The 27,078-nt window shown below is 40.3% G+C and overlaps 1 protein-coding gene across 11 annotated transcripts in view; it reads right to left on the bottom strand.

The window, feature by feature from the left end:
* The window catches only part of RUFY2 (RUN and FYVE domain containing 2), a 64,238-nt gene that overhangs the window by 33,530 nt on the left and 3,630 nt on the right, over window positions 1-27,078 (bottom strand). For 3 of the 11 annotated variants that reach the window (XM_015147505.2, XM_015147507.3, XM_028826583.2), the window contains exons 3-13: window positions 25,084-25,201; window positions 22,495-22,596; window positions 20,376-20,499; window positions 20,122-20,183; window positions 19,166-19,231; window positions 10,964-11,033; window positions 9,204-9,305; window positions 8,951-9,067; window positions 6,074-6,241; window positions 4,258-4,355; window positions 1,699-1,818 (exon numbers count right to left, since the gene is read on the bottom strand). In XM_015147505.2, the coding sequence (XP_015002991.1) occupies window positions 1,699-1,818; window positions 4,258-4,355; window positions 6,074-6,241; window positions 8,951-9,067; window positions 9,204-9,305; window positions 10,964-11,033; window positions 19,166-19,231; window positions 20,122-20,183; window positions 20,376-20,499; window positions 22,495-22,596; window positions 25,084-25,201 (1,147 nt within the window). Of the gene's footprint in view, window positions 1-1,698; window positions 1,819-2,036; window positions 3,505-4,257; window positions 4,356-6,073; window positions 6,242-8,950; window positions 9,068-9,203; window positions 9,306-10,963; window positions 11,034-19,165; window positions 19,232-20,121; window positions 20,184-20,375; window positions 20,500-22,494; window positions 22,597-25,083; window positions 25,202-27,078 lie in introns of those variants that run through there. The other 8 variants (XM_015147506.2, XM_028826580.2, XM_015147509.3 and 5 more) reach the window with 4 other exon arrangements.

Raw genomic sequence — 27,078 nt, 5'->3', positions numbered from 1 at the left:
GTGTTTACCTAGTAACAAGCCTTCACATGTACCCCCAAACCTAAAATAAAAGTTAAAAAAAAAATTAAAGACAACTGGCCAGGCACGGTGTCTCACACCTGTAATCCCAGCACTTTGGGAGGCTGAGGCAGATGGATCACGAGGTTAGGAGATCGAGACCATCTTGGCTAACACAGTGAAACCCCGTCTCTACTAAAAATACAAAAAAAATTGGCCGAGAGTGGTGGAGGGCACCTGTAATCCCAGCTACACAGGAGGCGGAGGCAGGAGAATGGCATGAACCCAGGAGGCAGAGCTTGCCGTGAGCCGAGATCGCGCCACTGCACTCCAGCCCAGGGGACAGAGCAAGACTCTGTCTCAAAAAAAAAAAAAAAAAATCAGAGAAAATTAAAAAAAAAAAAAAGTTGGTCAGGCACAGGGGCTCATGCCTGTAATCCTAGCACTCTGGGAGGCCAAGGTGGGCAGATCACCTGAGGTCAGGAGTATGAGACCAGCCTGGCCAACATCATGAAACTTCATCTCTACTACAAAATACAAAAAATTAGCTGGGTGTGGTGGCATAAGCCTGTAGTCCCAGCTATTCAGGAGGCTAAGACAGGAGAATTGCTTGAACCTAGGAGGCAGAGGCTGCAGTGAGCCACCAAGGTCATGCCACTGCATTCTAGCCTCGGCGACAGAGTGAGACTCCATCTCAAAGGAAAAAAAAAACAAAGTTGATTTTAAAAAAATGTTCTCGGCCGGGTGCGGTGGCTCATGCCTGTAATCCCAGCACTTTGGAGGCCGAGGCAGGTGGATCACCTGAGGTCAGGAGTTTGAGACCAGGCTGGCCAACATGGTGAAACCCCGTCTCTACTAAAAATGCAAAAAATTAGCTGGGCATGGTGGCAGGCAACTGCAATCACAGCTACTTAGGAGGCTGAGACAGAAGAATCACTTCAACCTGGGAGGTGGAGGTTGCAGTGAGCCGAGGTCACATGCCATTGCACTCCAGCCTGCGCAACAAGAGTGAAACTCCATCTCAAAAATATATACATATATATTCTCAGAAAACAGCATGTCCTTTAATAATATAAGTTTCTTGTAGTTACAAAAGCCTATTATACTCAGCACCTAGAAATATAATGACCATCAGATTAATGTTAAATAACAGAAGAATGAACAAAACTCTCCTAGAGCAAGAAGACAGCAAAACAGAGTTGAAAGTACTTTGTAAATCATAAAGGGAGTAAAAACATAAGTATTATTACAATTATATTTTCTTTTTTTTTTTCGAGACAGAGTCTCGCTCCGTCGCCCAGGCTGGAGTGCAGTGGCGCGATCTCGGCTCACTGCAAGCTCCGCCCCCCCAGGTTCACGCCATTCACCTGCCTCAGCCTCCCGTGAAGCTGGGACTACAGGCGCCCACCACTACGCCCGGCTAATTATTTTTTGTATTTTTAGTAGAGACGGGGTTTCACCATGTTAGCCAGGATGGTCTCGATCTCCTGACCTCGTGATCTCCCTGTCTCGGCCTCCCAAAGTGCTGGGATTACAGGCATGAGCCACCACGCCTGGCCTTTTTTTTGTTTTTGAAAGTAAACACTAAAAGCTAGCTGGTATCATTAGATAAATAAAAATATTGGTATTCTATCATCATGTGCAAAAAAATGAGGGGGTTATGTTAACACAAGTATTTGTTTCTAAGAGTGAAATACTCACAGCTGTTTCTCCTTTTGGGAGATTTGTTTCTGCAGACTGTCAGATTTACTGAGACATTCTTGTAGATATTTCTCATCCTCATCTTCAGCTTCCATCTGCGCCTTCTCTGCTTGCTGCAATCTGGTGTAATTCAAATCAACTTTGGGTAAAACTGAGGCTAGAACTAGGGTGTAAAAGGGTGAAGAAGACAAATAAAAGAAAAATGGGGAAATAGAAACATTTCTAAATGAAAACAAAGTTTGGGGAAAAACTCACAAACTCAAACGTGAAAGAGTCACACAATGTCTAGAAGTTGTTCTGTGATTTTTTTGTCAATATAACATGTAGTATGCCCAGAATACTATCTTCAAATTTGTTTTATTTCTTGTTCGTAATTAACAGTGCAAAGCAATACAGCCTTTACCACTTATGCAGAGCATAATGAATCAAATTTCAAAACATAATAGGTATGTTACTACCTTTTTTCAAAACCATGAAAAGTAAAGGATTTATGCCTACACTAGGTGAAGAAGCCACACTGTTATATGTTAAGCTAGGATGTGTATGCCAGGAATCAAGTGTGCTACAAGGCCAAGAGCAAAGACCTGCAATTACTCCAAATGAGAGCCAACTCCTTCTTACAGCATCTTTATGCATTTACTAAATTATGCCGAAGCTCTATGCATGTGTGTGTGTGCACGTGTGCATACATGTTTAAGATTCAAAAAGAATTTGGTGCCAGTTGGCATCATTCACTAGAGATCATTTTTGTTCCTCACCATTTAATATTAAAAATTAGCTAAAATATTTTCATCTTTCCTGTTTTTATTTGTAAGTCGTTGCATTTTCCTGTGCTTAGCTCCACTCCCTGCCTTCTTTGGCCGTCTAGGATTTCTTACATTTAACTTCAATATTTTTATAAGAAAATATTTACCAAGATTCAAAGGATATTAACTCCTTGCAGGAAATCACAAGAGAAATTTCGGTTCAACTAACTAAAAAAACTCTTCCTCTTCCTTTCTTCCTTAAAACCATACCAATGGAGCAACCCTCACATATTTCAGGGGTATAAATGCTGCTTCCAAGGAAAGGAGAGCTATCATTCAAGTTATATCCAAATCTAAGATTAAATTAAAATATTCAGGTGCTGGGGATGGACCCAAGCTTTTCTCTAAGGTTACAAAAAGGAAAATAAAAGAGTGAGGTAGGCCTTGAAGTTGTGCTATCACAGAAGAGGGCAAGGGAGAACTGGAAAACTGAGAAGCTGAAGCACAGGATGTTGGCCAGTCTGGGTTATAAGTTATTTTGAAGCATATGTAAAAATCAGTAAGGGAACCGTTGGGCAAAGAGTGGGCCAATGAGAAAAAAATATCTGTGCCAACGCAGTATAAAACCAAAGGTTAAGTTATTTTTAAACAATCTTTATATTTTTCATCAAAAAGTAGCTAAAAAGATAAAACTGCATTTGAAAATCCTGACCTCCAAAGGGTCAATACTCAAATCACCCTTTGTGCACAAGGTTTGAGGAATGTATGTCTAGAAATCCAAGTGCACCCACTCTGCTTAATGGCAGTGTATTACCATAGCAGCTGACCAAGAAATGTGCAGGGTTCCTAACACCCTTTTAGAATATTTAGTAGCATAGACTCCTTTCTATTTAATGTATTATAAAATTGTTGATTCTCTTTTCATTTAGTCTGTTTAAATACAAGTGGTCTTCAGAAAGATATATCTTTGACCAGCTTGTACTGGTCCTGCGTGTCACTGCTGGCACATTTCACCAATGACATTGCAATTGTCCTAGTTTGAGTTAACAAATCGTTATCACTTCATAATGGAATGGAAAGAAATCAAAGACAGAAAAAGGTAATAAAGATGTCCAAAATGTAAAAATGGGGATAAAGAAAACAAAAAAGAAAAAAGAAGAAAGAGGATGTCAATAAAAGAATATTCATGTCAATAAAGCATTAATAGTTATGTTTTTCATAAATAGATTCAAAGAAAGCAATGATAAAAGACATATGTTGACACCAACATGACAGGGCAATGGAAATACATTACATTTTCCAACAATAAAAGTGAAAAATGCCAATATAAAACAATTCAATTTAAACAAAATTATATCTTCGGTTGGGTTGAGGGTCCTAGCTCAAAGAAACAAAACTAAACCACCAATTCGGAATGCTTGATTTCATATAAACAGATGGCGAATGGCAAAGAATACGATAATTAACATGCATGGAAATCAATTAGGGATAATCTCACTCTGTTTGTTCATTTTTATTTTTTTTGACGTTTTTATTTGTGTATTTGTTTTATGTAATTGAATAACATGAAACTACTGATATTAGGCCTCTAAGAAAAATCTACAATATGACAACTTCAAATGATTCAGCATAATATAAAGCAACTTGATTCCATGCAACAACCAAAACAAAAACACAAAATCCTGCTGGGCTTAAACAAAAAAAGGGGCCTAATCTATATCTTCCTAACGGTTTTTGTGGCAGGTGTCGGAACTGAATAAAGAAAAAGGGGAGAAGAAAAGAAAAAAAGAAACTAAGACTGGAAATGCTGTACCTTTGTTCCAGCTGCCTCATGGCTGCAGTAATTTTGTTGGTTTTTTCTTCTAGTCGGGCAATTATTTCATTTTTTTCTTTCAAGCCATCTTCAGAACCCTATTTATAAAAACAAAAGCTACAGTGCTTTTGATTTTTTTTTTCCTGTGTGTGTGGTTTTTTTTAATAGACAGGGTATCACTATGCTGCCCAGTTTGGGTTTTAACTCCTGGGCTCAAGCTATCCCACCTCTCAGCCTCCCAAGTAGAGTTCTCATCTTTTAACCTGAGTATTTATAAGTTTCTTACACCATTTTGCTATGGGACTGTTACTTTGAAATGAACAGAGTTACTTTATACATAAAATAATTGTGTATTAGTCATTTTTGTGTATTAGTGCTATTAGTCGTTTTTGTTTCTGTTTTTTTTTTTAAGATGGGGTCTTGCTATGTTCACCAGGCTGGTCTCAAACTCCTGGCCTCAAGCAATCCTCCCATCTTGGCCTCCCTAACTGCCAGGATTATAGCATGAGCCATGGCACCTGGCCTCTATTAGTCTTCATTTAAAATGTAATAGGCCAGGTGTGGTGGCTCACACCTGTAATCCCAGCTCTTTGGGAGGCCAAGGTGGGAGGATCTCTTGAGACCAGCCTGGGCAATATAGTGAGACCTCATCTCTACAGAAAATAAAAGAAAAAAAGAAAAAATTTAAAAAAGAAAGTATAATAAAGAAAAAAACTCCACCTTCAATATTTTTGGAAGATGACAGAATACATTCTTGTAAAATATGATATTTTTCAAATTAATTAAATAAAGGATTTTGGCAACAAGTCTACTTAATAGCAATATCATCTTAGAAAATTTACAATTATGGGCCAGGCATGGTGGCTCACGCCTGTAATCCCAGCACTTTGGGAGGCCGAGGTGGGCGGATCACCTGAGGTCAGGAGTTCGAGACCAGCCTGGCCAACACTGTGAAACCCCATTTCTACTAAAAACACAAAAATTAGCCGGGTGTATTGGTACATGCCTGTAGTCCCAGCTACTAGGGAGGCTGAGGCAGGAGAATCGCTTGAACCTGGGAGGCAGAGGTTGCAGTGCGCCAAGATCACACCACTGCACTCTAGCCTGGGCAACAGGGCAAGACTCTGTCTCAAAAAAAAAAAAAGAAAATTTACTATTATGATAGTGTAGCATTTCAACCAAAATTAAATATTTCTTAGGACTACACTGTAAAAGGAAGTTCACAAAAATGTTTTGTACTTTAAATTGAGAGTTTTCCCAAAAGATTTAATCTTCATACTCTTAACCTTTCAACATTAAAAATTTAGACAGGGATAGACAGGGGATATTTTGTTTGTTGATACCTTTTTCATTACATTTAAGAGCTTTCATTTAGAAAAAAAAAGACATTGGCCTTCATAACTAATACGGCACAGTTAAAATGGGCTCATCTCTTAAAAACCAAAACCTTGGCCGGGCGCGGTGGCTCAAGCCTGTAATCCCAGCACTTTGGGAGGCCGAGGCGGGTGGATCACGAGGTCAGGAGATCGAGACTATCCTGGCTAACATGGTGAAACCCCGTCTCTACTAAAAATACAAAAAAACTAGCCGGGCGTGGTGGCGGGCGCCTGTAGTCTCAGCTACTTGGAAGGCTGAGGCGGGAGAATGGCGATAACCCGGGAGGCGGAGCTTGCAGTGAGCCGAGATCCGGCCACTGCACTCCAGCCTGGGAGACACAGCGAGACTCCATCTCAAAAAAAAAAAAAAAAAAAACAAAACCTTTCTACAAATATTCACTTTCAATTTCCATAAAATGAAATTTAAGAACAATCCTTACCTGCAACTTTTGATACATCTCTATGTTAATTGCTTTAACTTCCTCTAGCTGTTGTCGAAGGCCTATCAGAGTATCTTGTTTCTCATGGATATCTTTCTCCAGCAACTTCATGGCAAGTTCAATCTCATGCTTCATACTAACTTGTACTGCTAGCTCATTCTCTACATCCTGCAATTTCAATATATCCTCAATTCACATGCTACTTCAGGATGTAAAAATTAGATATACTTTAATAAAGGTTGTCCATTCAATATACAGACTACACTTTTTAAGTCCACTAAAGGGAATCAACCAGGCCCTCTAACAACACAATAAACATTTTGAAATGCAGGGCCAGGTGCAGTGACTCATACCTGTTATCCCAGCACTTTGGGAGGCCGAGGTGGGTGGATCACTTGAGGTCAGGAGTTCGAGACCAGCCTGACCAACATGGTGAAACTCCGTCTCTACCAAAAAAATACAAAAACTTAGGCAGGTGTGGTGGCACACACCTGTAGTCCCAGCTACTAGGGAGGCTGAGGTGAGAGAATCACTTGAACCCAGGAGGCAAAAGTTGCAGGGAGCCAAAATCACACCACTGCACTCCAACCTGGGCAACAGAGTAAGACCCTGTCTCAAAAAATAAGTAAATATTTTCAAATGCAGTTTTTGCTAAAATGAAAGCATTTTCTATATTCTGTTAATCATTACTCTTTTACTGGTACAAGAATTAATCATTTTTGTGCTTCATAAATTGAATATTAATTTTCCTTAAACAAAAGGAAATGAAGTGGTCTATACAAGTAAAGGCCAAAGTAACTCAAAGCACAGTTTAATTTCCTTTTTTTTTTTTTTTTTTTTGAGATGGAGTCTCGCTCTGTCGCCCAGGCTGGAGTGCAGTGGCGCATTCTTGGCTCACTGCAAGCTCCGTCTCCCAGGTTCACGCCATTCTCCGCCTCAGCCTCCTGAGTAGGTGGGACTACACGGGCCTGCCACTACGACTGGCTAATTTTTTTTTTTATATATATATTTTTAGTAGACACACAGTTTCACCATGTTAGCCAGGATGGTCTCGATCTCCTGACTTGTGATCCACCAGTCTCGGCCTCCCAAAGTGCTGGGATTACAGGTGTGAGCCAACACACCTGGGCAACTAGTTTAATTTCTTAAGAATTTTTTGGGCCGGGCGCGGTGGCTCAAGCCTGTAATCCCAGCACTTTGGGAGGCCGAGACGGGTGGATCACGAGGTCAGGAGATCGAGACCATCCTGGCTAACACGGTGAAACCCCGTCTCTACTAAAAAATACAAAAAACTAGCCGGGCGAGGTGGCGGGCGCCTGTAGTCCCAGCTACTCGGGAGGCTGAGGCAGGAGAATGGCGTGAACCCCGGAGGCGGAGCTTGCAGTGAGCTGAGATCCAGCCACTGTACTCCAGCCTGGGCGGCAGAGCGAGACTCCGTCTCAAAAAAAAAAAAAAAAAAAGAATTTTTTATCAGAAGAATTAAAAAGTTTCTTATGATTTATCTTAAGAAATTTATTGGTCTGCCAAGGTGGCTTATGCCAGTAATCCCAGCACTTTGGGAGCCCGAGGCGGGCAGATCACGAGGTCAAGAGATCGAGACCATTTGGGCTAACATGGTGAAACCCCGTCTCTACTAAAAATACAAAAAATTAGCCAGGCGTGGTAGCAGGCACCTGTAGTCCCAGCTACTCGGGAGGCTGAGGCAGGAGAATGGCGTGAACCTGGGAGGCAGAGCTTGCAGTGAGCCGAGATCGCACTACTGCACTCCAGCCTGGGCGACAGGGGGAGACTCCATCTCAAAAAAAAAAAAAAAAAAAAAAAGAAAGAAAAAGAAATTTATTAACATTAAAGACAAAGAGAAAAGATGATTAAAAAGATGGGCAATATTCTCTTGACCTGGGTGGTGGTTACACAGGTTATTTGCGTTATAATTCATTAAGCTGTATATTCATATTTTTCTGTTGGCATTATATTTCACAATTTCAAAGGTTAAAAAAAAGTTAATTTTAAATATGACTTTCCTAATATTTGAATATGTTGTTCTGTTTCATTTACTATAACGTTGGTCACAACCCATTCATTCACAATCATATTGTAACTTACAGTTTAAAAAACACTGATACAGGTCAGGCACAGTGGCTTATGCCTATAATATCAGCACTTTGGGAGGCCAAGGCAGGTGGATCACCTGAGGCCAGGAGTTCCAGCCCAGCCTGGCCAACATGGCAAAACCCCATCTCTATAAAAAATACAAAAATTAGCCAGGCATGGTGGCACATGCCTGTAGTCCCGCTACTTGGGAGGCTGAGGTACAAGAATTGCTTAAACCTGGGAGGCAGAGGCTGCAGTGAGCCAAGATCGCACCACTGCACTCCAGCCTGGGTGACAGAGCGAGACTCTGTCTCAAAACAATAATACGCCGGGTGCAGTGGCTCATGCCTATAATCCCAACACTTTGGGAAGCCAAGGCAGGCAGATCACTCGAGGCCAGGAGTTCTAGACCAGCCTGGCCAACATGGTGAAATCCCGTCTCTACAAAAAATACAAAAATTAGCCAGGCATGGTGGCACATGCCTTGTAGTCCCAGTTACTTTAAAGGCTGAGGTACAAGAATCACTTATCCCGGGAGGCAGAGGCTGCAGTGAGCCAAGATCGCACCACTGCACTCCAGCCTGGGCGACAAAGTGAGACTCCATCTCAAAACAACAACAAAACATTGATATAGTGGAAGCTTAGAAAATTTGAGAAGATTAAGGGGTGAACTTGCTATATACCACACCAAAAAGGATAAGGCTGAAAGAGATTTTAAATGGTGCTTGCTAGAGAGTAAATTACTCCCAGGATGATTTTGCTAATATAATTTTCAATATAACCTACTTGTCGTAACTGAGATTCATCTCGAAGCTGCCTTCTGGCTTCATTGTACATTTCATCTAGCCCCTGACGAGAATGCTTATATGTTTGAAGCTCAGTTTCCACATCTACTTTGGTAACCTAGGAAGAAAACAAAATTTTTCATTCTATAATCACTACTATTAATACAGCACAGAAATACCTACTTCATGCAAAAGTCCCTAAAAATAGTAATTTCTGACATGAGATTGTCTGCTTGAAAGCAGTCTATACTTACCTCTAGGTGCTGCTGTGTTTTCATTAAAATCAATTTATTTTCACTTCGTAATTGATGATTTTCTTCTTGGAGTTTAATGATGTTATTCTTTGCTATTGCTAACTAAAAATTATGAAACGGGCAAGAAAAAAGATTTTAAACACCCTTATACTTGCTTTCCAGGTTATGTGCATGGCCATAAACAACAGAAAATAAAATCTCACAACTAGCAAAAGGTCTGTCACATTCAAAGAAACGTTCATAAGAAAAATATGCTCGTTATTATCCCAAGATACCAATTTTAAAAATTAAACTCTTATTTCCTTTTGAACTATTCCTATTTTCTTTTATAGTTGAAACACATTAGGCTAATTTGTTATGCTTATAATAAACATATTATGCTTACTGTATGATTTACAGTATGTCCAGAATACAAAGTTTCTGAGTAAACAAATAGAGAATTATGCATTAAATAACAAAGGCTTTAAAGACTTGTGTAAAGATAAAAACACATATAAGGAAAGGAGGTTGTGCTATCATTGAAAAATGTAACACAGACATTTGTGGTAACTGAGTAGGACACCCCATGAAATCTGGACATGTAACAGGAACTTAAGTGACTATGACAAACAAGAGACAATTCTCACCATGAGTTAAACATGCATGATTAAGTGGTTGGACTCTGAGGCCCAGAATGGAAAGAGAGATCCTATGAAAGCAAAGCAGAGACCATTCCCTAATGATGGTTTGCAATTAACACATTTCTGAACACTTTATCAGGGATCAACCTGAACTTCACAGTCCTACTAAAGTCAATAAGAGGCACAAACTAGTGAGCAGCTCTATAATGGTCCTGATCAGGAGCCCAACCATCAAAATAAAGATGCATTCTTAACTGCAGTCATGTAAGTTATCATGTGTTCCTTGGTTTGGAAAAATTGGGCCAATTTTAAAAGAAATGAGAATGTTAATTAACACGGAAAACAGGGTTCACAATACAAATAACAGAAGCCTAAATATTTCTGAAAATATGTTAAGTAATAATTCTTTGGTTTAATAGATTAAAAAAAAAACAAACAACACACCTAGAAGCAACTCTACAAAAAAGAGAGCTGAGATAAATTTCTGGGTCTGCTTCAAATGCACTCTGGGATCGCCAGATAGCTACTTTCACAACATAAGAAACCAGAGCACGTGGGATGAGTTTTACACATGGGATGGTGGAAAAAAGGTCACCATGATCATGCAGTGATGCCTGTGAAGAAAAGTAATCTGACTAGTGGAACAGTGGAACAGAGGGACGGTATCGTTTTAATAAGAATTTCTTTTTTTTAATGTGTATTATTATTTTTTTGTACGATACTTTAAGTTCTGGGATACATGCGCAGAACGTGCAGGTTTGTTACACAGGTATACATGTGCCATGGTGGTTTACTGCACTTAACAAGAATTTCTAACTACAGGTGATTACACTAGGTAAATATAGGTCATCCAGATTTTAAAATGAAAATCACAGCTTATCTACTGAAGAGTCTCTGAGGCTCATTTTTAGAAGTTGAGTATTTCAAATGTAGTATCTCACAGATTCTTATAACTGAGGATTTGCCTAAGAATATAGTTTCTCTAGAACGTATAATCATCAGTTACAACTGTATTACAAGTATCGCATCACAATGATGAGTGTATGTTCGTGTGTGCATATGTTTAATGCACTCATACTTAAAATGGAAAAGGATCACAAACACTAGTTCCATGAAATACATTTATCCATTAGACAATACCTCTTCAATCAGCTTAGTATTTGACTTTTCTAATGAATCAACTCTTGAATGGAGGCTGCTGACTGTGCTGCTGAAATTAAGAAAGAAAAAAAACTCATTCAAAATCACACAAACTCAAAAAAGCACAAAAAAATATGTTATCCTAGACTTACTATGTTTACCGACAGGCACCAACTGCCTTGTCCACATTTCTGGGTGTGGAAAATTTCATTAACTTAGATAACTTGATTTAGCTAGGAGGGCAACAAAGAGTGTAGCAAAATAATATTTCTATTAAAATTCCATTTGGTGCTACTGATTCTTTTTTTTTTTTTTTTTTTTTGAGACGGAGTTGCCCAGGCTGGAGTGCAGTGGCGCAATCTTGGTTCACTGCAACCTCCGCCTCCCGGGTTCAAACAATTCTTCTGCTTCAGCCTATGGGTTGACAGGCGTATGCCACCATGCCCGGCTAATTTTTGCATTTTTAGTAGAGACGGGGTTTCACCATGTTGGTCAGGCTGTTCTCGAACTCCTAACCTCGTGACCCACTCACCTCAGCCTCCCAAAGTGCTGGGATTACAGGCGTGAGCAACAGCACCCAGCCTACTCATTTTTTTACATTGTCTTCTTAGGGTCCTTCTTAAATTTAACTGAAAATATTTGGGAATAAAAATTTCACACAAAGATTACTAAGTATTGTTAAAATTATATTTAAAAGGATGAACTTTAAATGTCTACTTTATAATTATGTGGTTTGATGAAGCATATAAACAATGGTCTTTAATTCAAGCTCCATTTTGTTTCCCCTATCCATTTTCTTTTTTTTTTTTTATTTTTTTATTTTTTATTATTATTATACTTTAAGTTCTAGGGTACATGTGCATAACGTGCAGGTTTGTTACATATGTATACTTGTGCCATGTTGCTGTGCTGCACCCATCAACTTGTCAGCACCCATCAACTCGTCATTTACATCAGGTATAACTCCCAATGCAATCCCTCCCCTCTCCTCCCTCCCCTATCCATTTTCATGAGAACTTAGAGACGTCCAAAGTCAACCATGGTTTGAGAAATATGAAGACAAGATACCCAGCATCAGGTTCTTAGTAACAAGTATCTGGCAGCTAAACACGCTGTCTTTCAAAGGAAATAGTCGAAGGTCAGATTATGCCAGATGAACACACTTGTTTCTTGCATTTTTATTTAAATGAATCAAGACTGGACATTATTGTATATTTTATTAAGAATGTTGGCCAGGCGTGGTAGCTCACACCTGTAATCTCAGCACTTTGGGAGGCTGAGACAGGCGGATCGCCTGAAGTCGGGAGTTGGAGACCAGCCTGGCCAACATGGTGAAACTGCATCTCTACTAAAAATACAAAAATTAGCCAAGCGTGGTGGTGGGAGCCTGTAATCCCAGCTACTTGGGAGGCTGAGGCAGGATAATCACTTGAACCTGGGAGGCAGAGGTTGCAGTGAGCTGAGATCATGCCACTGTAATCCAGCCTGGACAACAAGGGCGAAACTCCATCTCAAAAAAACAAGAATGTTGTCCAAGGCCTGCTTGATACTACCATCTCAAAACCTTCTCTAATAAAATGTAACGTTCTATATATAGTATGTTTCAGCAAAATCAATAATAGATACAATAAATTTTTTTTTTTTTTTTTTTTTTTTGAGACGGAGTCTCGCTGTGTCGCCCAGGCTGGAGTGCAGTGGCCGGATCTCAGCTCACTGCAAGCTCTGCCTCCCGGGTTTTTACGCCATTCTCCTGCCTCAGCCTCCCGAGTAGCCGGGACTACAGGCGCCTGCCACCTCGCCCGGCTTTTTTTTTGTATTTTTTAGTAGAGACGGGGTTTCACCGTGTTAGCCAGGATGGTCTCGAACTCCTGACCTCGTGATCCGCCCGTCTCGGCCTCCCAAAGTGCTGGGATTACAGGCTTGAGCCACCGCGCCCGGCCGATACAATAAATTTTATACCAGCCTCGGAAACAAGTATTGGTATTTTAATTTTACTAGTGAAACAAGAAAAATGTTTTTCCAATCATATTAAATCATTTTTAAGACATAATCATTCTTAGGTAGACAACTTGAGTTTTTCACAAATAGCACCAGGATGTCCTGATGGTACGACAGACAAACACAGGTCTAGGAGAGGTAAGACTAAGGGCCCTGCTTTTCTACTTCCTAATTGTGTCACCTTGAAAGTTGTAAAACTGGCCAGGCACAGTGGCTCACACCCATAATCCCAGCACTTTGGGAGACCGAGGCAGGCAGCTCACGAGGTCAGGAATTCAAAACTAGCCTGGCCAACATAATGAAACTCCCTCTCTACTAAAAATACAAAAATTTGCTGGGCGTGGTGGCACACGCCTGTAATCCCAGCTACTCGGGAGGCTGAGGCAGGAGAATCGCTTGAACCCAGGAGGCCGAGGTTGCAGTGAACTGAGATCGCACCACTGCACTCCAGCCTGGGTGACAGAGGAAGACTCCGTCTCAAAAAATAATAATAATAATAAAAGAAAGTTGCAAAACCTTCCTGAGCTTCAGTTTCTTTTCTACAAAATTGGACAATAATATTCACCCTGCCTTTATGTGAGGATGCAATAATCATCAATAAAAGCACTTTGAAAACAAACCCTCAATAGTAGTTTTGAGTGAGGAATAATAGGTGAATTCAGGCCAGGCATGGTGGCTCACATATGTAATCCCAGCACTTTGGGAGGCTGAGGCTGGTGGATCACGAGGTCAGGAGTTTGAGACCAGCCTGACCAACATGGTGAAACCCTGTTTCTACTAAAATTACAAAAATTAGCCCAGTGTGGTGGTGCATGTCTGTAATCCCAGCTACTTGGAAGGCTGAGGCAGGAGAATTGCTTGAACCTGGAAGGTGGAGGTTGCAATGAGCTGAGATCGCGCCATTGCATTTCAGCCTGGGCGACAAGACCAAGACTCTATTAAAAAGTGAATTCTACTTTTTTCTATATGTTTTCTATACTTTTGAAATAGTCCCATCCTGGCTAACCCAGTGAAACCCTGTCTCTACTAAAAAATACAAAAAACTAGCCGGGCGAGGCGGCGGGCGCCTGTAGTCCCAGCTACTCGGGAGGCTGAGGCAGGAGAATGGCGTGAACCCGGGAGGCGGAGCTTGCAGTGAGCTGAGATCCGGCCACTGCACTCCAGCCTGGGCGACAGACCGAGACTCCGTCTCAAAAAAAAAAAAAAAAAAAAAAAAAAAAAAAAAAAGAAATAGTCTAAATGTACAATAACTACTCTTTATTAGAAAAACAATGAAAAGCCAGGAGCAGTGGCTAACATCTATAATACCAGCACTTTAGGAGACCAAGTGGGCAGATGGCCTAGCTCAGAAGTTTGAACCAGCCTGGGCAACATGTTGAAGCTCCAGCTCTATCAAAAATACAAAAAAATTAGCTGGGTGTCGTGGAGTGAGCCTGTGCTCCCAGCTACTTGGTAGGCTGAGGCAGGAGGATCGCTTGAGCTTGGAGGCAGAGGTTGCAGTGAGCCAAGATCAGGCCACTGCACTCCAGCCTGCGTTGACAGAGTGAGAACCCTGTCTCAAAAAAAAAAAAAAGAAAGAAAGAAAAAAAAGAAAAACCAAAAGCAATGAAACACTTTTATCTTTATTTATTTATTTATTTTGAAATAAATAAATAAATGATTTAATGATCAATATGATTTCTATTGTGCAGTGGCACAATCTCAGCTCAGTGTAGCCTCAACCTCCAAAGTTCAAGTGATCTTCCCATCTCAGCCTCCTGAGTAGCTGACACTACAGGCGCACAACACCATGACAAGCTAATTTTTTGTACTGTTTTGGGTGTATAGAGACAAGGTCTCACCATGTTGCCCAGGCTGGTCTCAGACTCCTGAGCTCAAGTGATCCTCCTATCTCAGCCTCCTAACATGCTGGATTACAGCATGGGCCACTGCTCCCGGTGCAATGAAACATTTATAAAACATAAGGTATACAAAAGTCAGACACCAGTATTGCTGTAACTGATTAACACACATGATTTAAACAACTGAGAATGAGAAAATTCTTTTGAACTGGACCAGCCGCGGTGGCTCACGCTGTAATCCCAGCACTTTGGGAGGCCAAGGCGGGTGGATCATGAGGTTAGGAGTTCAAGACCAGCCTGGCCAATATGGTGAAACCCCATCTCTACTAAACATACAAAAATTAGCCGGGCATGGTGGCGAGTACCTGTAATCCCACCTACTCGGGAGCCTGAGGCAGAAGAATCATGTGAAACTGGAAGGCGGAGGTTACAGTGAGCCGAGATCACGCCACTGCACTCCAGCCTGGGTGAAAGAGTGAAACTCTGTCTCAAAAAAAAAAAAGAAAATTCTTTTGAACTGAGTGGAATAACCCCAAGATAAATTGTTGGCCAGGCATGGTGGCTCACACCTGTAATCCCAGAACTTTGGGAGGCCCAGGCGGGCGGATCGCTTAAGCCCAGTAAGGTGGAGGTTGCAGCGAGCTGAGACTGCACCACTGCACCCAAGCCAGGGACAACACAAAGAGATTTTGTCTCAAAAAAAAAAAGTTAAGTGAAAATAGTAAGGTATAGAGTAGTGTGAAAGTGTGCTACCTAATACGCAAGAAGAGGGAGGGGGAAGAGATATGAGAATATATATACATATTATTGCTATGAGCATAAAGTATCTCTGTATACACAAGAACTTAATATATTAATTGCTTGTGAAGAGGGAAACTAGATGGATGAAGATCAGGGAGAGGGAGACTTTTGTTTTATGTTCCTTTCGTGCCTTTTGAAATTTGAGCCATATAAATATATTAATATTACCTGTTACCAAAAAATGATTAGAAGTTTTAACATAATTAAGCAACTACAAGTTTGCATTTAGAAATACAATCTCAGAAACACAAATTACAAAATATACGTGTATTTCCTATGATTTCTATTAAAACTCCATTTAAAAAAGATCGATATGAAGTCTTTCCTATTTCTACAATTTTAGAAGAAAAGCAAGAGTCACAGCTTATTAGTTTCTTGTCCTAAAATGGGAAAATGTTTAATTGTATTTTCTGATTATAATACATATTCATTGAGTAGTACTCAGAAAATATAGAAAAGTACAAAGAATAAAATAAAAATTATTCATAATCCTATCACCCAAAGAAAGATATTTTACTAATTATTAAATGTAATTAACGAGAACAGTTCATTTCTAATTAGATAGCACATATTACTCACTATACCTGTGCTGTCCAGTATGGCCGCCATGAGCCACATGTGGCTACTAAACACTTAAAATGTGGCTAGTCCAAATTGAAATGTGCTATAAGGGTAAAATACATATTGGACTTTGTATACAGTGCCAAAAAAAAAGAGTGTAAAATATGTTATCAATAATAATTGTTTTTTAAGAGATGGGGGTCTCATTATGTTGCCCAGGCTGATCTCAAACTCCTGGGCTCAGGTGATCCTCTCGCCTCAGCCTCAAAGTAGCTAGGACTACAGACATGCACCACCATGCCAGGCTAATAATAATTTTTTTTTTTTTTTGAGACAAGGTCTCACTGTGTCACCGAGGCTGGAATGCAGTGGTGCGATCATAGTTCACTACAGCCTTGAAGTCCGGGGCTCAAGAGATCCTCTTGCCTTAGCCTCCCAAAGTGCTGGGATTACATGTGTGAGCCATCACACCTGGCCTATTTTTTTTTTTTTTTTTGAGATAGAGTCTCATTATGTCACCAGGCTGGAGTACAATGGCGTGATCTCGGTTCACTGCAATCTCCACCTCCCAGGTTCAAGCGATTCTCCTACCTCAGCCTTCCGAATAGCTGGAACTACAGGCACATGCCACCATGCCTGGCTAATTTTTGTATTTTTTAGTAGAGACAGGGTTTTACCATATTGGCCAGGCTGGTCTCAAACTCCTGATCTCAAGTGATCCACAAACTTCGGCCTCCCAAAGTGCTGGGATTACAGGAGTGAGACACTGTGCCTGTTCCCTAATTTTTTATATTGATTGCATGTTGGAATAATATTTGGGGAATACTGGGTAAACTAAAATATATTTTTAATTTTTGGGTTTTTTTTTTAAATTTTTATTGTAGTTACCAGAAGTTTTAAATTACCTATGTGGCTGGGCAAAATGGCTCATGCCTATAATTTCAGTACTTTGGGAGCCTGAGATGGGAGGACTGCTTTAACCCAGGAGTTGAAGACCAGCCTGAGCAACACAATGAGACTCCATCTCTATGAAAAAATCTAAAATTACCAGGCATGGTGGTGCACACTTGTCGTCCCAGCTACTTTGGAGGCTGAGGCAGGAGGACCGCTTGAGCCTGAAAGGTCAAGGCTGTGGTGAGCCTGATTGTGCCACTGCCCTCCACCCACCAGCCTGGGCAACAGGGTGAGACCCTGTCTCAAAAAAAAAAAAAAAAAAGGCCAGGCATGGTGGCTCATGCTTGTAATCCTAGGACTTTGTGAGGCAGAGGTGAGTGGATCACCTGAGGTCAGGAGTTTGAGACCAGCCTGGTCAACATGGAGAAACCCCGTTTCTACTAATACAAAAAAATTAGCCAGGCGTGGTAGTGGGCATGGTAATCCCAGCTACTCGGGAAGGTGAGGTAGGAGAATCCTGGGGGTAGCTAGAACCCTGAGGGCAGGCAGAGGTTGCAGTGAGCTGAGATGGTGCCATTGCACTCCAGCTTGTGCGACAGAGCAAGACTCCGCCTTAAAAAAAACAAAAACAAAAACAACAACAAAAAAAACCCTACGCGTCTCATGTATTTCTTTCTTTCTTTCTTTTTTGTTGAGACGGAGTTTCACATTTCACTCTTGTTGCCCAAGCTGGAGTGCGATGGCACAACCTTGACTCACTGCAACCTCCACCTCCCGGATTCAAGCGATTCTCCTGCCTCATCCTCCAGAATAGCTGGGATTACAGGTGCCTGCCACCACACCTGGCTATTTTTTCTATTTTTTAGTAGAGACGAGGTTTCACCATACTGGTCAGGCTGGTCTCGAACTCCTGACCTCAGGTGATCCACCTGCCTCGGCCTCCCAAAGTGGGATTACAGGCATGAGCCACTGCACCTGGCCGCATCTCGTATATTTCTATTAGAACTGCATTTTACTATTTTACATACAGGTCTCAAAAATTCGCAACAAGAGTATTCACTGATGGCTTCAATGACCAGTTGACGGCCGGGCGCGGTGGCTCAAGCCTGTAATCCCAGCACTTTGGGAGGCCGAGACGGGTGGATCACGAGGTCAGGAGATCGAGACCATCCTGGCTAACACAGTGAAACCCCATCTCTACTAAAAAATACAAAAAAACTAGCCGGGCGAGGTGGCAGGCGCCTGTAGTGCCAGCTACTCGGGAGGCTGAGGCAGGAGAATGGCCTGAACCCAGGAGGTGGAGCTTGCAGTGAGCTGAGATCTGGCCACTGCACTCCAGCCAGGGGGACAGAGTGAGACTCCATCTCAAAAAAAAAAAAAGACCAGTTGACGATGTAAGAAGGCAAAAACTTCCACCATAGAATGATGACAGACAGCCACATTTACATATGAAGCCTTCTGAAGTAGGAAAAATGAATTTTTGAATCATCAAAATGATACAAACTTTTACCTTATCTAGACTTTTTTTAAGGGTACAGCAATAAGTTTTAACTTCTATTTAAATCCGATGAAGATTCTTTTTTAAAATCTGACTCTCGGGCCGGACGTGGTGGTTCACGCCTGTAATCTCAGCACTTTGGGAGGCCAAGGTGGGCGGATCATGAGGTCAGGAGATTGAGACCATCCTGGCCAACATGGTGAAACCCCATCTCTACTAAAATACAAAAAAAAGAAAAAAAAAAAATTAGCCAGGCGTGGTGGTGCACTCCTATAGTCCCAGCTACTCAGGAGGCTGAGGCAGGAGAATCACTTGAACCTGGGAGGCGGAGGTTGCAGTGAGCCGGGATCACGCCACTGCACTCCAGCCTGGCAAGAGTGAGACTTCATCTCAAAAAAAAAAAAAAAACCTGACTCTCATTTTCTGCTTAAAACGAATTATCTCCAATAATTATCTGTATTCTTACTTTCCATTTTCTCTCTATCCCCTCAACCCCTTCTCAAAGACTCTTAGAAGAAAGGAATAGGGTAAGCTGAACTGAAGGGAAAAAAACAAAAACAAAAACCTAAGACAATATTCATCAATGTGCTAAGTATCCATAATACTTACTTCAGTTGTCTATTTAATTCTTCAACATAATTCTTTTGGTCCAATATGGCAGCAATTTGAACATTCCTAAATGAGGAAAAAAGTAGCTTTGTGCTAGTTTAAAAGGTATTTATTAAGTAAAAAAAATCTAAATCATCTAAAATTATAAAACTAAAATAATAAAAGTGTCTTGCCTTTAAAATAAAACATAAGAATAACAGTAAGCTATGTACTAAGAATCTATAACCTTTGTTGAATAAATCACTTGTCAATAATAGACTTAACAATACCATTAGTGTATTTTAAATTTAAACATAATTAGGGCCAGGCACGGTGGCTCACCCCTGTAATCCCAGCACTTTGGGAGGCCAAGGCAGGTAGGTCACTTGAGTCCAGGAGTTCAAAACCAGTCTGGCCAACGTGGTAAAACCCTGTCTCTACTAAAAATAACAAAAATTAGCCAGGCATGGTGGCGGGTGCCTGTAATCCCAGCTACTGGGGAGGCTGAGGAAGGAGAATCACTTGAACCCAGGAGGCGGAGGTTGCAGTGAGCCAAGATCGAACCACTGCATTCCAGCCAGGGCAACAGAACAAGACTCTGTCTCAAAAAAGAAAGAAACAAACAAAAAAAAAACAAAAAAAAACATAGTTCGATCTTGAAGTAAACCAGTATTTGCAAACTTGTAAATAATAAGCTTTCATCTCTTTTATTCCAAAAAACAGTTATTAAAATGGGTCTCAGAAACTACAGTTATAACCAAAGGTCCCACTTCATACAATTAATAAAATCTCCTTCTCCTAAGTGATTTTCCATAATCTGCTTTGTAAAGCTTGTAATGGAAGTGAAAATGAAATGAAGAAGTCACAGGGGGGAAAACAACAAAATAAAACCACACTGTAGATAGATGGATCTTATCATGATTTGTAAAGAGCTATATAAAGAACCCAATATGTGAAATAACTTATGAAAAGCATACCTTTCTTTATTTCCAATATCTTCTTCATTCTTTAAATACATAGAAAAATCAATCACTCCAACCTGAAGTAAATAAAGATTTTTTTTTATTTAAAGGGGAGAAAATACTTTATCAGAAGTACCTTTACTGAATGTCACTCTTAATATTCCTTTAGTGTTTAACAGTCCTGTTTACAACTTCAAATGACACCTGATCAAGGAGGAACTGTGCAAACTGAAAACACTCTGCATTTGGCACTAATCACTTTCACTTACTTGTGAGTCTAAATCCTCTCCCTTCACACACAGATTAGCATCGATCACATTCAGGCCAACCAGCAGCCCAACAATTACTGCTCCTTCTTCTTCCATCATTAGTGCATGATACTCATAAAACTCACTGTGAATTTAAAAAATAAGGACTTTAAATCACAAATTTATTTCAAAAACTAAAATTTAAAATCACCGTTATCTTCCTAATCTTCTGCCTTACAGAAATGGAAGCCATCTCAGTTAGGTACCTTCAAATTAGGCTTTACACATGTGAATAACTTTTTATATTTTTTAAATTTAAATGTCTCTATTGAAAAATCAAAAGAACTGAAGGAGATAAAAGAGGAAAAAATGTTTTGAGAGAGAGAAAAGAGGAGCAAAAAGGGATGAAAAGAAAAAGTGGCACCAGACACGGTGCCTCATGCCTGTAATCCCAGCATTTTGAGAGGCCAAGGCAGGAAGATCACTTGAGGTCAGGAGTTCAAGACCAACCTGGCCAACATGGTGAAACACCACCTCTACTAAAAATACAAAAATTAGCCAGGCGTAGTGGCACATGCCTGTAATTCCAGCTACTCAGGAGACTGAGGCAGGAGAATTGCCTGAACCCAAGAGGCAGAGGTTGCAGTAAGCCAAGATCACGCCGCCGCACTCCAGCCTGGGCAACAGAACAAGACTCCGTCTCAAAAAAATAAAAATAAAGAGAGGCAACACTAAGCCCTGGGATATTTCTGACTCAGGCGGATATAGTGACTGCTGCTGATCTGATTATGATATATTTTATTAAAGTTAAACTTTCAATCCTCAGATTTATTAAGACCTTGGGATAAAGACTAACGAAGAAAATGAACATATGCAACATTTCAAAGCCCATGTTCAAGTCAATGCATTTGATAGGTGTATTATAAATCTTAATAGATGATTATAAATTAAAGACACTTTGGGATATCTACATTCTAAAAACTGTTCAAAAAGAGAGTTGTGAAAGAAATACGATGGTCCAAAAACTAAGTCTCATCAACATACATTCAGAGAAGTAGTTATCACTGTCTCATGCCTTCTTTAATAAGTCCCATGTACATTATTTAATCACTTTTATTATCCTTCAGAATACTGAGAAGCTGTGGGTACTTAACATATGGTCATTCTCGTTTAACAACTGGGAAAACCACAATGTAAAATCAGAGTCACAAGTAAAACCAAAACCAGGACTAAATTCTCCACAACATCAGAGAGGCACTCTAACAGAACAAGAATGAATGGAGGGCCACCATGGGCCCACTCCCTTGGAGAACTGATTGCCTTGCTCTAAAAGTCTGTCTTAAATAAATGTTTGGCCTTCATTTTATTTTATTTTTTTGAGACAGGGCCTCACTCTATCACCCAGGCTGGAGTGCAGTGGCACAATCTCAGGTCACTGCAACCTCCCTCTACCGGGTTCAAGCAGTTCTCCTGCCTCAGCCTCCCAAGTAGCTGAGATTACAGGCATGTGCCACCACACCCAGCTAATTTTTGTGTTTTTAGTAGAGACGGGGTTTCACCACATTGGTCTTGAACTCCTGACCTCAAATGATCCACCCGCCTTGGCCTCCCACAGTGCTGGGATTACAGGCATGAGCCACCACACCCAGCCAAAATAAATGTTTGGCCTTCAATTTAAAGTGTGCCCACAATACAGCTGAAGCAATAATATGGATATTCAAATTCTAAAAAAACCCAAAAAACAAAAAGCCTATGAAATTAAAGCCCCAAATTCCAACACAAATTTTTATCCATAGAATTAACCATATTCAGAAAAATAAAACTAATTGAGAAATGTACTATATATAGCAGTTTCCAGGCAGGGGAAAAGAAAAAAATTTTAAACAAAGAGGAAGAAATGTAATATATATAAATTTCCCCATCCTGGCTGATAACAAGCTTATGGTATTCATATATAAGGCTAGTTCCTGATCCATGTTATGCCTCCATCATGTTTTTCTGTCTCATTTTGCTCCTCCTTTTATTTTATATCATTTTATTATATGTTACATATCCTTTCATATTACATCTTAAATCCTTTTTGGAAGACAGCATATAAATAAAATTAAAAATGAAAAGATCACGACTTAATAGTACTAACCTTAAGAGATCCCTCTGAATAATCAAGCAACGTAAGTAATCGGCCATTTTTTTTTGCATAAGGGCTAATCGAAGCCATGCTCTTGCTCGACCCAGAGGGGTCCTAAAGAGAAGAACCAATTGATCAGAAAACAGCCCTAGCCCAAAGATCACATCTTCTATCTCGAGAGGTACACATTAACAAGGAAGAAGGGCATTTTTATAATAGTTTTGTTTTCATTTTTATAGGTTTATCTTTTTGAGCACACAGACCAATCCCTGAGAGCTGGGTAAATCTGCTCCTCCTGTAGGACATGTAGGTACTATTTAATGTCTTAGAAAAAATGACTCTAAACACAGTAGTGTGTCGCTTAATGACAGGGATACGTTCAGAAAAATGCGTTGTTAGGTGATTTCATCATGGAGTGTACATTTGCAAACCTAGATGGTATACACACCTACACCATATAGTATACCCTATTGTTCCTAGGTTGCAAACCTATATAGCGTGCTACTGTACTGAATGCTGTAGGCAATTGCTATACAATTGTTAAGTATTTGTATATCTAAACATGGAAATGGTAAAGTAAAAATAGAGTATTATAATCTTATGGAACCACTATCATTGAATGAAATGTTATGCAGTGCAGGACTGTGGTGAGAATACTTCTATAAGAAATGTTTAGGTGGACATGGTGGCTGACACCTGTCATCCCTACACTTTGAGAGGTTAAGGTGGGAGGATCACTTGAGTCCAGGAGTTAGAGGACAGCCTGGACAACATAGGGAGACCCTGTCTCTATAAAAAAAAAAAAAAAAAAATTAAGTCAAAAAAATTAAAATTAAAAAATCAAAATGCCAGGTATGTGCCTGTAGTCCCAGCTACTCAGGAGGCTGAAGCAGGAGGGCTGTTTAAGCCCAGTAGGCACCGGCTGTAGTGAACAGTGATTCACTGTACTCAAGCCTGGGCGACAGAGTGAGACACTGTCTCAGAAAAAAGAAAAGAAATATTTAGCCTGAATGGGCTTAGCCCTCTAAAAATAAATATTAAAACTTCACCAGGCTGGGCTCAGTGGCTCATGCCTGTAATCCCAGCACTTTGGGAGGCCAAGGCGAGCAGATCACAAGGTCAGGAGTTTGAAAGAATCCTGGCCAACATGGTGAAACCCCATCTCTACTAAAAATACAAAAAAATAGCTGGACTTGGTGGTGGGTGTCTATAATCCCAGCTACTCAGGAGGCTGAGGCAGGACAATCACTTGAACCCAGGAGGCGGAGGTTACAGTGAGGCAAGATTGCACCATTGCATTCCAGCCTGGGCAACAAGGCAACACTCAGTCTCAAAAAAAAAAATTGTTTCAACAATAAAGCACCATAATGTCTTCAAAAACATAGGTAACATTATATCTGAATTCTAGAAATCATAACAAAGCTAAGAGGGTGCCAGGCTAGTAATTAAAGAGAAATCACTGTGCTGCTTACTGGTTTTCAAATGTTTCTTTAATCCGGTTGCATTTAGGAAATTAAATCTCATACCTCTCTTACCCAAGTTCTATCTGTTATTAAAAACAAAAGCAGCCTGGCATGGTGGCTCACGCTTGCAATCCCAGAACTTTGGGAGGCCAAGGCAGGTGGATCACTTGAGGTCAGGAGTTCGTGACCAGCCTGGCCAACACGGTGAAACGCTGTCTCCACTAAAAATACAAAAATTAGCCAAGTAGGCCCGGTGCGGTGGCCCACGCCTGTAATCCCAGCACTTTGGGAGGCCAAGGTGGGCGGATCAAGAGGTCAGGAGATCGAGACCATCCTGGCTAACACGGTGAAACCCAATCTCTACTAAAAATACAAAAACATTAGCCCAGCGTGGTGGCGGGTGCCTGTAGTCCCAGCTACTCAGGAGGTTGAGGCAGGAGAATCACTTGAACCCAGGAGGCTGAGGTTGCAGTGAGCCAAGATCGCACCACTGCACTCCAGCCTGGGCGACAGAGCAAGGCTCCGTCTCCAAAAAAAAAAAAAAAGAATGTAAGAACTGAGACTTAACACTTTATACCTATAAAAAATTTTCAATACTTATGAGTTCTTAGCTAACATACTCCAACTTTTAGGATATTTTACATACATTTGTCTGATGAAACAGGCTGGTGACATTATAGGTACCAATTTTCAGAGGAAGCACAGTAATTTACACCAGTCCTAGGGTATATAAGTGGCTTATCTGAGAACTGGAATCTCCTGAGCCTGTGCCCTGGATTCAGCCTAAATCAGTCTTTTATCAAACACTTACTGACTTTCTACTACAGTCAAACTAATTTAACACTCAGAAAACAAAGATGCATAATTGATATATCCTATCTTAAAAGGACTTTCAATTTCCTACAATACAAGGCAGAACAGTGAGTGGTTAATTCTGATTGAAGGGGCTGAGAAAAACTTCATAAAGGAAATGGGATTTGAGTTGAGCCATAAAGAATGAACATAATTTTATTAGAAGAGGATTAGAAAAAGGGGACTTAAGACTAAGAGAAGACAATAAGCTAGAGTGTGAGGTACTTTGGAGGTACAATGAATACGCTTCTGTGGCTAGGGATGAACAAGTAATAGGCCTCCTTACTTCAGACCAGGCAGATCCCGGACACTGGCTCCTATTTCCTCTGCTTCTGGGTACAACTTCTCCACCAGTTCCAAAGGGCCCCAGATGGTTTTGTTATAACTCAAAAATGATTTTCTTACTGAAAAAAAGAACACATAAAACACATAATACACACAATGTCAACATATAAAACTTTAGTAACTTATTTTTAAATATTTAGTTTCAACATTTCTAACTTAACATACAATTATTCAGAGACCTTTCCTCTCTTTTATCCACTATATATCCCAGTGGATACGGAGCCTGTGCAAGTAGGATCCTGTTGCCCATCCTGCTATTTTTTTCCTGCATGATAAAAAGGCACAGTGACCATTCTTTCATATCAAATAGGCAGTCAGGCAATTAAAGTGAAAAATACCTGCACTCATTCTCTACCAGTACCAAAATAAAGGCTAGTGGCCCTAGCTGATTGATCTTTATAAGTTTATTAAATAAACATAGCACAAATAAAAAGTTATTTTATTTTTTATAATAATGCTTTTGCTTTTTGTTTTTTTAGTAAGTAGAGATGGAGTTTTGCTATGTTGACACGGCTGGTCTTGAACTCCTGGCCTCAAGTGTTCCTCCCATCTCAGCCTCCCAAAGTGCTGGGATTACAGGCATGAGCCACCACACCCGGCCTAAGAAGTTATTTTAATTTTAAATATGAAAAATTGTTAATTTCCTTTTCCTTGTATTTTATTCTGAGATTTAGTCAATATAAAACCATGAAATTGCCATACATTTATTTGTTATTACTGACCAGATCTCCTGCAAAAAAGGGTGCCTATCATATACACCACCCAAGGATAACCAAGATAGGCAATTTTTCCCGGGGGTAGAAAAATCACACACACAAAGTAGCTTTACAATGATTTATCCAGATAAGCCTATAACTGCTAGGACATGGTTCAACATATATTGTAAAGTAAAGGATAATACAGTCTAAAACTAGTTTTAAATTTAACTATTTTGGCTATAATTTGGCAAACTATATTTCAGTAGGCTTGGGGAAAATCAAGATGCACTCCTGGGTGACAGAGTGAGACCCCCATCTCAAAAAAGAAAAAAAAGAGGAGCATGGTTATGGTTAAATAAAATATGCCATATATATACTGATATAATTCCGATATAGACATCTATGTAAATGGAAAGATCTCCAAGCTATATTATTATTTTTTATTTATTTCTTTTTTTTGAGACAGAGTCTCACTCTCTCTCCCAGACTAGAGTGCAGTGGCACGATCTCAGCTCACTGTAACCTCTGCCTCCCAGGTTCAAACAATTCTCCTGCCTCAGCCTCCCAAGTAGCTGGGGCTACAGGCATGCAGTGCCACATCCAGCTAATTTTTGTATTTTTAGTAGACATGGGGTTTCACTATGCTGGCCAGGCTGATCTCGAACTCCTGACCTCAAGTGATCTGTCGGCCTCAGCCTCCCAAAGTGCTGAGATTACAGACATGAGCCATTGCACCCAGCCATTTTTTTTTTAAAGAAGGAAGTCACAGAATAATAGCATGAGTACAATTAGAGTAAAAGAAAAAAAAAAAAACAGAAAAGGGATAAGAGAATATCTAATTCTCCCATTTTCTTTCTTTCGAGACAGTGTCTCACTCTGTAGCCCCAGGCTGGAGGGTAGTGGCACAATCTCAGCTCACTGCAACCTCCGCTTCCCAGGTTCAAACGATTCTCTTGCCTCAGCCTCCTGAGTAGCTGGGATTACAGGTGAACATCACCAGTCTGGCTAATTTTTGTATATTTTGGTAGAGACGGGTTTTCACCATGCTGGCCAGGTTGGTCTTAAACTCCTGACCTCAAAGTGATCCACTCGCCTCAGCCTCCCAAAGTGCTGGGATTACAGGTGCCCAATTTCCTTTAGATAAATTAATAAAAGAGAATGAATAAAAACCGTGTTTTGCTCTGTGTACTTCTCTGTTGTTTGATTCACGTACAAAAAGAGTATATTTTGCTAGTGTT

The sequence above is a fragment of the Macaca mulatta genome, chromosome 9 (genome assembly GCF_049350105.2).
Source record: "Macaca mulatta isolate MMU2019108-1 chromosome 9, T2T-MMU8v2.0, whole genome shotgun sequence".
Lineage (NCBI taxonomy): Eukaryota > Metazoa > Chordata > Mammalia > Primates > Cercopithecidae > Macaca > Macaca mulatta.
The sequence above is the reverse complement of the archived record's forward strand: the minus strand, read 5'-3'. Positions and strand labels throughout refer to the sequence as shown.